The 12,550-nt window shown below is 40.6% G+C and overlaps 1 protein-coding gene and 1 long non-coding RNA gene across 3 annotated transcripts; one reads left to right on the plus strand and one right to left on the minus strand.

Moving 5' to 3' along the window:
- Window positions 1-8,469: 8,469 nt before the first annotated feature.
- LOC129447574 (uncharacterized) lies at window positions 8,470-9,781 on the minus strand. 2 transcript variants are annotated; one of them, XR_012372352.1, is made up of 5 exons: window positions 9,385-9,781; window positions 9,241-9,294; window positions 9,049-9,143; window positions 8,838-8,956; window positions 8,470-8,754 (listed from the first exon to the last, which is right to left on the minus strand). It is a non-coding gene; the product is annotated as an uncharacterized lncRNA (long non-coding RNA). The 2 variants fall into 2 exon arrangements; XR_012372351.1 differs by having other exon boundaries at window positions 8,472-8,754; window positions 9,241-9,781.
- A 345-nt stretch (window positions 9,782-10,126) lies between these two features.
- On the plus strand, window positions 10,127-12,008 carry LOC129438443 (uncharacterized). Its single transcript, XM_073873784.1, has 3 exons — window positions 10,127-10,507; window positions 10,839-10,894; window positions 11,394-12,008. The coding sequence occupies exons 1-3, from the start codon at window positions 10,477-10,479 to the stop codon at window positions 11,982-11,984; spliced, it is 678 nt and encodes a 225-aa protein (XP_073729885.1). The 5' UTR covers window positions 10,127-10,476; the 3' UTR covers window positions 11,985-12,008.
- The last annotated feature ends 542 nt before the right edge of the window (window positions 12,009-12,550 follow it).

Consider the following 12,550-nt stretch of genomic DNA (forward strand, 5'->3'; position numbering starts at 1 on the left):
GCTTAGCATAAAGATGGCTGCTGATCGTTTTTTTCCGTCTGTGTTCGTATATTTTCGTAAGTCCCACCCACTGATCTGTAATTGGTCTGAAGAGTGAGTGGGTCCCACCCATAACCTCCACCTTGGAAAAATGAGGAATGAGTGTCTGTAGTCTTTCACACTCAACAGAGATACAGGATTTCCTTCTTTCAATGACGCAAAATGACGATTTTTACATCATTGAAAGAAGGAAGTGCCTCACTGAAATCAGTATTTCTCCCCTCTCAGGGGAAACTGAGGGAATGATGCACGACCATTTAAAAAATTGACTGGGGTTCTAACGGTACAAAGCTTAATGCAAATGGGTGAAGTTTCCCTTTAACACTCTCAGATGTTGAAGCATGTGTGTTTGCAGATTCACTCTTGTCTTAATAATAATAATAATAATACATTTTATTTGGCCGACGCCTTTCTAGACACTCAAGGACATCTTACATATTACAGAGGACATTAAAAAAGGTAAAACATTAAAATGCATTAAATTCATGGTAATATGTGTTAAAAACAGTGTAATACAAGAAAATATTTAAAGATTAAATGCTTTCTTAAAAAAATATGTCTTCAACAATTTTTTAAAAGAATTGACTGTGTCTGCCTGTCGAATGTGGGAGGGGAGGGCGTTCCAAAGTCTTGGAGCAGCACGACTGAAGGCCCTGGCTCCCATTGTAGAGAGACTGAAATTGGGTGTAACAAGGAGGCCAGTCGAAGATGAGCGTAGGGATCGTGCTGGGACATATTCAGATAGGAGGTCAGAGATGTAGATGGGTGCGAGATTATGGAGTGCTTTGTAGGTAATGATAAGGACCTTAAAATCAATACGGAAATGAACAAGGAGCCAGTGTAGTGTGATAAGGATAGGCGTGATATGTTCAAATGATCTGGTACCAGTGAGGATTCGAGCAGCAGAGTTCTGAATAAGTTGAAGTCTGTTTATCATCTTAGAAGGGAGACCTATGTAAAGGGAATTACAATAATCCAGACGTGACGTGACAAGGGCATGGATTAGGGTTTCAGTGCTGGCTTGTGTCAATGATGGTCTGAGCCTGGAAATATTCCGGAGATGAAAAAATGAGGTCCGTGTAAGTGATGAAATCTGGGATTTGAATGATAGGGAACTGTCCAAAATAACACCAAGGCTTTTGACTTGAGTTGTAAGAGAGGTCAAGGTATCATTGATGATTATATTGAGGTTTTGCTGTTTTGACAGAGTAGATCTGGAGCCGATGAGCAGAACTTCTGTTTTGTTGGCATTAAGTTTCAAAACGTTTGTATTCATCCAAATTTGAATGTCTTGAAGACAGTTGGTGAGGGAGGTAGGAAAAGGGAGATGTAGGTTTGGATGAAATATGAAGCTGAGTATCATCAGCATAGCAGTGGAAACTTATTTTGTGGTGTCTCATGATCTTACCCAGGGGAAGCAAATAGATGACAAAGAGGAGTGGACCCAATACTGACCCCTGGGGAACACCCTGAGGCAGGGACACACAGGCCGATTTAACCAGGATAGTGCATCCCCTATGATACCAATACTGGCCAGACGCTCAATGAGAAGGGGATGCGAGATGGTGTCGAAGGCAGCACTCAAGTCAAGTAAGATCAGGATGGGCAATAGACCAGCATCAGCAGCACAGAGTAAGTCGTTGGTGATTCGGACTAATGCTGTTTCCGTGCTATGTTTAGCATGGAAACCAGACTGGAAACTTTCATACATATCATTGTGGATAAGATGGTGATGTAGTTGATGGGCCACGACCCGCTCCAAAATCTTGGATACAAAAGGAAGATTGGAGATGGGACGGTAGTTGTTCAAATCATCTGGGTCAGCATTGGGCTTTTTAAGGACCGGAGTGACAGCAGCAATCTTAAGGGTGGGTGGTACAATGCCAGTGGAAAGGGAGGAATTAACTAATCTAGTGAGTAAGGGAGAAATGGAGGATAGGCATGCTTTTAGAAGACTGGTAGGCAGAGGATCTAATTGGCAGGTAGATGCTTTTGATTTGCTAACAAATTCATTGATCTGGTTCTCGGTAGCCAAGGTTGAGAGGGCGGTGGTAAATGCACAGCCCTGTAGGGCAGTAATATAGGTCAGGTTTTGAGCTGCAATGCTAGGCAAATTGAGTAGATGGCAATGTATTTCTTGAATATTTTTCATGGAAAAAGTTTAGAAACTTATCGCAGAGATCTGTTGAGGGGTCAGAGGAAATGTTGTCAGGCGGCTTAAGGAGCCGGTTCACAGTTGAAAACAGGAGCTTTGGATTATTATTACCAGAGTTTATAATGTTCGAGTAATAAGATGTCCTAGCAGCAGAAATGTTGTTATTATATAGCAAAAGATGATCTTTGTAGTCCTGTGCATGAGAGACAAGGCCCGTCCGTCTATACAGGCGCTCAAGTCGTCTCCCACATCTTTTCAACTGGCGAAGCTCAGGTGTATGCCACGGAGCCGAGTAGTTGAAGGAAACAGAACGAGTTTGAATGGGAGCAAGAGCATCAAGAGAAGAAGATAAACAGTCATTGTAATGAGTGATGAGGCTGAGGGGACAAAAGGAGTCAGTATTCGAGCATGTGTTTAAGACTCATAAGGTCCATAGGATTAATATGTTTAATGTTTCTATAGGTCATGGTGCGTAGAGGTTTTAACCTGGAAACTGTTGCGCGTGGTTCATTATGCTATTTTAAGGGCGCATGCTTGACCATAATGTATAGCGTGCACAACGCGCATTGCTTATCTAATCTACACAGATGCAACAGTTATTTTTGCAAATCATAAATTGTTACAATAAAAAATATTAATACATGAGATAAGGGAAATCATAGTGGTGAGCATTGTGGTGATAGTTTTTATTTATTTTGTGTGGCAGCGTTAAACAATTATCATGCAAATAACGATTAAAATATTTTCATAAGTTTGTTGTGTGACTGTATTACGTTTATTTTATGTAAATAATAATTAAAATGTTTTCATAAGAAACCTTTATGTATATGAACTTGATTTGTAAGTGTACTTTGGGGTTGGACCTTGCGTTTCTTGTGTCCGATTTCAAAGCCCCCAAACCCCTTCAGCTGTGAGGGTGGACGCAGCGATGTCCTCCTGTGTGCCCGGCGTGCCCGATTTATGCTGGCAACTTGGGATCCCCCCGTCTCCTGACATCATTGTAGTGCTTGGCGCAGCTGATGAGACAATTGCGGCTATTTCCTCTCACGCCTGTTTAACCGACGCTGATTTGGGCGGGTTTCTCCCATCCTCATACAAAACAACTTCTCTGTCTTTGACTGCTCTTACAAGAACGTGGGTCTCCTCGGCTGTGAACCGCTCCTGGCGTGCGCCTGGTAAATCCGTCATAATAATAGCAACCCGCCATGGAACTTGCGCCCTTGCATTTAAAGGGAATGTTGGATAAAGTTCTGATTGGTTTATTTAACGTTACGCCCAAACCACACCTATGAATAATGAACCTACTTCAGACCAACCCCTTATTGATTTGCGCCCGGCGCAAGACTTATTTCTCCCGCCGTGAAAATCCGCCTACAATGTCACTTGCGCTCTGCGCTTCGCACTTGCGTTTCAGATCGTTAAAATAGGGCCCTAATAGTGTCACAATAGACAACAGCAACCCCACGCCCAATAGAGCGAGGTTGGCTGATGTAAGAATAACCATTTGGGGTAGTCTGATTAAGATGAAAATAGTCATTAGGCTGTTGCCAAGTTTCAGTGAGGCACAATATGTCCAGTTTACAATCACTAATAAACTCACTTATTAGTAGCCCTTTGTTGGTAAGTCCACATTTAAAACAGTCAATAGGGCTAATATTTGGTGTTGCTTTAGTAACTGAAAACAAATGAATAAAATGAACTCCACGACCGGTGGAGGAAACTGAACAAACTTTTGACCAGATCGAACTAATAGCGGAGGATGACTTACTGGATGTATATGATCGTCCCGATCCGCGGTGGATGTATCTCGGCCTGGAAACAATGTCACGGTGGGTAAACAGAGCCAGAGGAGGTCGGAAATTCATTGAATTCAAACGCAATAGTTCCGCTGCCGAGTATTTAAGTGCTGAAGTGGCACTGACAGTAGAGCATAGAAGGATTCACCATAGATACATGTTAATCCTCATATTAACAGCAGTGTTTTAAAAAAAAGCTCCTTGATAGGTTGAATTCCAGAGTTTAATAATTATAGATGCTGGAAGGTATCCGCGTGTCACTGTAGATAGTTGTGTGTGTATGTGCGGGTGTAAAAGCGCACCATGGTAAACACAACAATGATTAGCCTCGCAGTTAGCCCAAAAACAGGCAGGCCATCCAGGGTAGAGCACCACAGCTGCACAGATGACTCTTAGATCCACTTCGTAGAGAGCCCGGTTATGAGCAGGCCCTTCAGGGCGAGTATATACAACAGAGACAAACTGTACCAATGACAGGATATCCCGACTGAATGAAGACGTTTCAACCAGAGCCAACAGGCAGACCGCATCAAATACAAGATGCCAATCAATGTAGCTTATTTGCACTACTTTCCTGGCTAGCGCAAATAAACGTTAACAATTAAAAAGTTGTAAAAATAATCCAGTAGCGATTAATTATTAAGTCCAACAGTATTTAAATAAGTTAGTCACGGGAGGAGAAGCGGCAACCAAACCGTGCCAGCGTGCTCTCCAACCGGAAGTGATCATGAAGTCACAGTAAAAGTCTTTTACACCATCTGTTGTAGGCCTTGCATCCATGTGAGCTGACTTTGACCTTTGGCCTTTGCATTGTAGCTATGTGCTTGTGTGTTTTGCAGGTTTCATTCACATTTAACCACATTTACTTTGGCCTTTGCACTCTCAGGCTGCATTTACACTTCAAATCTTAATGCACAGATCCGATCTTTTGACCATATCCGATTTTTTGTCCTGCCTGTTTACACACGCCTCATATATCCGATGTCCGTGTTTACATTAGGCAGCGCAACGCGGCATTAATTCATTTACTGAGATACAAAAAAAGTCATTTAAGAAAGCAAGAGAAGGATTGCTTTTAGCATTAAATGACAATCTTTTGTCAGAAGAGGAGTTTTTACTATTGTATGATGTAAATAAGTCTAAAACCTAGATTTACCATGTAAGCAATAAAAATTTCAATACTTAAAAATCGTTGCAATTGCATAGCTGCCAACTCTCACGCATCAAAGAAGGTGGAGTTATCGTTTACAGATGCAGCGCCAGCTACAAACCACAGAGAGCGAGTGCGCGGCTGCGCGATGGTGAAAGCGCAAAGCACGATGTAAGTAGCTAAACCAGTGCTCGCAGTACTGACACTTTTATATTTTAGCGTACCTTCACTGTCTTAGGTGCCACCACTTCTCATGTTGCTGGTACTTTGCTGCAAAGAGTCAAAGAGCATTTCACTTTATGTGGCGCTGCGCAGGAAGTTCGGCAGCGAGGACATCAGAGTACCGCGAGAGCAATGCGAAATGTTACAAAAGGGTCCGCCTTTACCTTTGCTCTCGCGTTACTCTGATGTCATACGCCGATCAGTCAGCTCCGCACCAGTCGAACACACAAAGCGTCAAGGTCTGGATGAAAAGCAGAGAATTGCCCGGATTCCACGCACGCAGATACCCTCAGAAAACAGCAATTTTAATCAACCATCACTCGCGTGTGCATGTTTGCAAGCAGTACAAGCCTGCGTGATGTTTGCTGTGACAGGTTTTAATAAAAGAGAAAAAAGTCAATTGATATTTGACATCTATAAACAATAATATATACGAAATATAATTATATGGTCTTGACATACAGTGGGGCAAAAAAGTATTTAGTCAACCACCAATTGTGCAAGTTCTCCCACTTAAAAAGATGAGAGAGGCCTGTAATTTTCATCATAGGTACACTTCAACTATGAGAGACAAAATGAGGAAAAAAATCCAGAAAATCACATTGTCTGATTTTTTAAGAATTTATTTGCAATTTATGGTGGAAAATAAGTATTTGGTCAATAACAAAAAAGCAAGATTTCTTTCTCTCACAGACCTGTAACTTCTTCTTTAAGAGGATCCTCTGTCCTCCACTTGTTACCTGTATTATTGGCACCTGTTTGAACTTGTTAGCAGTATAAAAGACACCTGTCCACAACCTAAAACAGTCAGAATGCAAACTCAACTATGGCCAAGACCAAAGAGCTGTCAAAGGACACCAGAAACAAAATTGTAGACCTGCACCAGGCTGGGAAGACTGAATCTGCAATAGGTAAGCAGCTTGGTGTGAAGAAATCAACTGTGAGAGCAATTATTAGAAAATGAAAGACATACAAGAACACTGATAATGTCCCTCGATCTGGGGCTCCACGCAAGATCTCATCCCGTAGGGTAAAAATTATCACCAGAATGGTGAGCAAAAATCCCAGAACCACATGGGGGAACCTAGTGAATGACCTGCAGAGAGCTGGGACCAAAGTAACAAAGGCTACCATCAGTAACACACTATGCAGCCAGGGACTCAATTCCTGCAGTGCCAGATGTGTCCACCTGCTTAAGCCAGTACATGTTCGGACCCGTCTGAAGTTTGCTAGAGAGCATTTGGATGATCCAGAAGAAGAGTGGGAGAATGTCATATGGTCAGATGAAACCAAAACATAACTTTTAGGTAGAAACTCAACTTCTTGTGTTTGGAGGAGAAAGATGCTGAGTTGCATTCAAAGAACACCATACCTACTGTGAAGCATGGGGGTGGAAACCTCATGCTTTGGGTCTGTTTTTTTGCAAAGGGACCAGGACAACTGATCCGAGTTAAGGAAAGAATGAATGGGGCCATGTATCGTGAGATTTTGTCTCAAATGCTTCTTTTGTCAGCATGGGCATTGAAGATGAAACGTGGCTGGATCTTTCAGTATGGCAGTGATCCCAAACATACCGCCCGGGCAAAGAAGGAGTGGTTTCGTAAGAATAATTTCAAGGTCCTGGAGTGGCCTAGCCAGTCTCCAGATCTCAACCCCATAGAAAATCTTTGGAGGGAGTTGAAATTCCGTGTTGCCCAGCGACAGCCCCAAAACATCACTGCTCTAGAGGAGATCTGCATGGAGGAATGGGCCAAACTACCAGCAACAATATGTAAAAACCTTGTGGAGACTTACAGAAAACGTTTGATCTCTGTCATTGCCAACAAAGGGTATATAACAAAGTATTGACATAAACTTTTGTTATTGACCAAATACTTATTTTTCACCATAATTTACAAATAAATTCCCAAAAAAATCAGACAATGTGATTCTCTGGCTTTTTTTTCTCATTTTGTCTCTCATAGTTGACGTGTACCTTTGACAAAAATTACAGGCCTCTCTCATCTTTTTAAGTGTGAGAACTTGAACAATTGGTAGCTGACTAAATACTTTTTTGCCCCACTGTACACATTATCTGTTGCTTAAGTTTAATATAAACTACTCGTTTGGTTTATTTGATTGTGACAGTCTCTCTATCACCAATCACAAATCATCACTTCACGCTTCTCTTTCTCAATGGATAAACTGAATCAAAGCTGCTGTTATCTGCAGTTATACATTTTACAGAGACCAGTATTCATTAGATTTTAAGAACTTTTTTGGAAGGAACTTTTATCAGAAGGAAAGCATAATAGAATTGTATAAAATAATGGTAAAGACTCTAATCTCAGGCATTTACACTGCATGAAAAGTGGGATTTTCGTCCCCGTAAGCGCCTGTAGGCTCCCGAAAATTTCCCTAATTTTCGGCAGCTTTCCTCAATTTACAGGCAGCGAGCGTCGCGTTCGTCTGTGTCACAAATTGTCGTAAACGAACCATGACGCAGGTGGAGAGCCCCGCGGGGGTACGATGCCTCTAATTAGCATATGAATAGCAGCGAAACCTCTGCCGGCCAGGTAGAGCGTCTCTAGTCTAATTAGCATGTGAATAGCAGCAAAACTAGAGTAACTGCCCACTTGAATGTACTCACTCAGTATTGGCTGAAGCCACTACTTTTAAACAAGTAAAATCTCCCGTGAATGGTTGGCAGATCACTTCAAACCAATCACAAGGGATTTTTCTTGTTTAAAAGAAGTGGCTTCAGCCAATACCGAGTGAGTAAATTCAAGTCGGGCCGTTACTCTAAAGAGGGGGGTTATTGGGCACCCTGGCTCATTATAAATGTAAACCCCAATAATAATAATAATAAATATATAATTTATGTGATATTAATTTTTTATATAATAATGTCATTGTGCTATGTACTTCATTATTCACACCATCAAGAAATATAAGAGAAAACAAAGAGGTTTATTTATAAACACACAGCTGTTTATTCAAAGAAAGAGCTTTAATTAGAAACACACAACTATGTACAAAGCAGCATAATGTCTCTTATGTTGTCCTCCAAACACGTCAAAAAGTGCCCAAGACATTCGGGAAAGATCTCTAAAAATCTTTTTCAAAGTTATCAAGTGTTGAAAAAAGAAAAAAAAACTCAAAAACGTTGTAAAAAAAAGTCACTTTTTCAGGCGTATATGGTGAGTTGCCCTGTACTTTGGTATCGCCTCTAATCTGAATTGCAGCGTGGCACAGAGCTCGGAAAGTTCCAGGCTGCGAGAGGGCGGTGGCCGCACAATCCATCCAGACACCCCGCCAACAATGCCGTCTTCATCAGACATGAGATCTATGGTGGCGCACTTTCAAATGTCCATCTCACCCTCAGCCAGCACACTTCGTCTCGCTTCCAGCAACTGTAATATAATCAATAAAGACAATAAGTGACCAGAAAAATACTCACATTGACAAAAAACTGATCTAATATAATAAATCTTACACTTTTTCTTCTGGGTCGACTCCGAGCTAAACTTTTCGCATTTTCCGCCCGCGATGCGAGTTCAGGTTGTTTGTATCTGAAGCTCCGGCGAACCGACTCATAATACGTCTTACAGGCAGCTGGAAAACAATTAAATGAGACTGGTATTAATAAACAGAGTCACGGTACAATTAAACAAGAAATGAGGAAAAACATTAGAAGTTATACTTACAAACAATGTCGTCTTTCTCAGCAGTTAAATGTGGACTTGCTAAAATAGCCCCAACCAAATAGGAGGTCACGGCTTCGTTATGAGGCGACGTTAGTCTGTGAAAACAAGATGTGCGGGTTTAAGATCGGATCTATTAACGTACCTATTTCCTTATACAAGAATAAAAGCATATTCTTTAAATCGTAACGTTACCTTTGCTCTGGTTCAAAGCGCCTGCAGTGTACCTCAGAGACGCCGTACAGCCTCCTAAAAATTACAATACAAAAACACCTCTAAGCAATAAAACACACAGCTTGGGCTACTTAAAAATATGCTTTTACATAAAATCATTCTTACCGCAATCTTGGGATTGTGCACCCGTCTTCTCTTCTTGGAGAGTTACAAACACCCAACCAAACATCGCTTAATGTTCCTCTTGTACTGCTGTGTGAGCCGTGGCCATGACCTCGCACGCGATTGGACGAAGGCGAGAAGCCTGTCGGGCTCCTCCAATCACACGCGAGGTTATTGATATAAGGAAAATCTTGTGAGACGTGCGCGCATGCGTATGATATAAACAACAAACGCGATGTGCCGGGAGCTCTGTGTGATATCAACACAGTGTGCTGTCAGTTGAAAGATGGAAGTCCCAAGACTGAAGAAACGACCTTGGCGCTTCCATAGATATGTATATAAAGGCTAGATGGCTCGTCCGCGCTGCTGGCCAATTGAGTGCAACGTCCGCATTTTGGCGGCCATCTTGCGACGGGGCGCTCGCTCGCTCGTGGCATTGAGTTTTGGTGATGAGGGTACTTTTGGATGGCCGTGACTTGCTTAATTTTTTGCCGATTTTCAAACGGTTTGGTTTGTTATAAACGTCAAAGATGTACCTATGACACTGCATACCTATACTAAAAATAAAAAATAAATTTATGAAACATGTTAAAGCATCCAGAATTATAGCCACGTTAATAACGTTTGTAAAGACCCAAACCGTTTGAAAATCGGTAGAAAATTGAGCAAGCCATGGTCATCCAAAAGCACCCGCACCATCAAACTCAATGCCACGAGTGAACGAGCGCCCCGCCGCAAGATGGCCGCCAGGTGATGCCGTTAGGGACTCCGCCTTGAGCCATCTAGCCTTTATATACATATCTATGGGCGCTTCTGTGAACATTGCAACACTGAACTGTGTCATACACAGTATTTTGACCACAGAAAGCGCTATTTCAAAAATGGAGTTTGGGAGAAAAAATCCAAAAGGACTACGTCAGGTCAGATAACGTACAGAGCCTGCTGCTATCCAGTCATGAACTCGCTGTGAGTGATGTCCTGTCATGTGTAAAGACCCGGAGGATAACTTTACTGGAGTTAGAGAGATTGGTGAAAGTGAATCTGAAAGTGCAATCCGAGGACCCAGAAAAAAAAGTGATTGAAGAATTTGAAGAAATGCACCCAGCGAATTGCAGTTCAGACAACGGTGAGCATAATTACATATTTTTATATAAGCTTGGCTTGCTTTACGTATGTTAACATTTTAAACAATACTAAAACATATCAACAAGTAAAATAAAATAAAATCAACAAGTTAAACAAAAACGTTTTGAGTACGCTATATCAAAAAGTAGCCATCCAGCATGTTTTATCCATTGTGGCAGCCCTTGCTCACAAAAAGGTTGGAGACCCCTGGTCTAGTTAAATGTGGTTGATTATCACTGTTGTTGTTATTTTAATAGTATAAATTAATTTATAATTAAATAGGAATATCGCGTTATAATGCATAACGGTATCTTCTGTTTGTTGTTTTTCAGACGAAACAGCAGATGAACAAAGCATTCATCTTTTCCTGGACATCTCCTGTTGTGTGGTAAGCATGAAATTACATTTGGATATACCAGTATAAAGTTCATTACATGCTAATCCAGAGCTAAAATGGGAAAACCTAACATGTTTCACCCACATTATTGTTTTCCACTCTCAAATTTCTGTTAGTTAACTAATGAAAGCAACTAAAGTATAAACACACTTTATAAAGTATAAAAAAAACTAAAATGAAGTTGAAGTGGATGAAGTTCCCACAAAGAACTTAACTGGTTCATTGCACTAAGATAAAGCTAGCTGTTTGAGATGCACATGATCTTTTCCAACTACAGTTTTCAAATCTTTTCATACTCAAATGGCCATATTGATGAGAAATTACCATATTAATTAAGTTCTTTTTAAATCTCAAATGACCATATTAACGATGGGGTTTTCAATCTCAAATGGCCATATTCATGATGGACTTTTCAATCTCTAATGGTCTAATGGTGGTGCTGAGTATGTGCATTGCATGTGTTTTAAATATGTCCTTTAAATTTCCATAGGATGACTATGTGGATGAAGAGGGGGAAATCCTTGCTGAGGAGCAGACTGAAGCCTATCCTTACATACAAGATGGGGAGGAGCATGGAAGTGATCAGTCCAGAAGTGAAAAAACAGAACACTTGTTGATGAAACTTTTGGCCATGATGAAATTGACTGGTATCCTCCGTGACGACTTCTTACAGTATGTGGTTTGTCCAAAATGTATGACAGTGTACATGCTTACTGAAACCTATGAGCGCAGACGGGATGGTACAAAGGTTTGCAGGACTTGTGGTCACATCCCGTTCTACAATCACCCAAAGCAGAGGTCTGCATTAAGGAAGAAATATGGCTCTGCCTTGCTAAGAAAGGCTACATATTCGAGCGGTGAAGAGTATGTCCATCCAATACATTCTTACTGTTACAAGAGTGTTGTGCAGTCTCTGGGAGGACTTGTTAAAAGACTTGGATTTGAAGAGAAATTAGATGAAAGGCGAAAGCGGGAACTGCCAAAGGGTGTGTTAGGAGATGTAAATGATGGACAAGTATGGCAGGATTACCAGTATGTGAATTCAATAAACTGTAGTCATGCCACTATGCACAGTATTTGAGCTGTGATGTAATTGCACAAGTTACCTTGCCTTATTCCCATCCGGACAGACATTTTGTTGTTTAACATGTTGTTTGATGGTGTTTGCATAGAATGCACAAATTGAGCCTGATTAAAACTGTTAAAACAATTAAAATTGTTGAAATAAATAGTTTGGTGTATCTTTTTTACCTAACATTGGTTATTGCTAATTACATACAGAGTAATTAATATACACTGTTAGCCTGGAGAAATTGAATCTACTTAAAGGGATAGTTTAAAAATTATTAGGAAAAAATATTTTGAAAGTATTGTGATAAATGGTGAAGAAAAGTTTGATAAATGATTGTCATTAAACTTAAAGTTGATTTTGAATTACTCTGTCCAACATCTCCACTTAGTTAACTGAGTTGAAAAAAATTATATTTTTAATTAATGTATAATTATAATTCTCTTAGTGTTATAAATGGTATTATAACACAAAACTCATGACTTAGTCAGTCATTAAATAAACTTGATTCTCCACTGAAACACAATACAATACAATGTGTTGTTTATGTCAATAAACACTGATCACCTGAACGGGGA

The sequence above is a fragment of the Misgurnus anguillicaudatus genome, chromosome 12 (genome assembly GCF_027580225.2).
Source record: "Misgurnus anguillicaudatus chromosome 12, ASM2758022v2, whole genome shotgun sequence".
NCBI classification, from domain to species: Eukaryota; Metazoa; Chordata; class Actinopteri; order Cypriniformes; family Cobitidae; genus Misgurnus; species Misgurnus anguillicaudatus.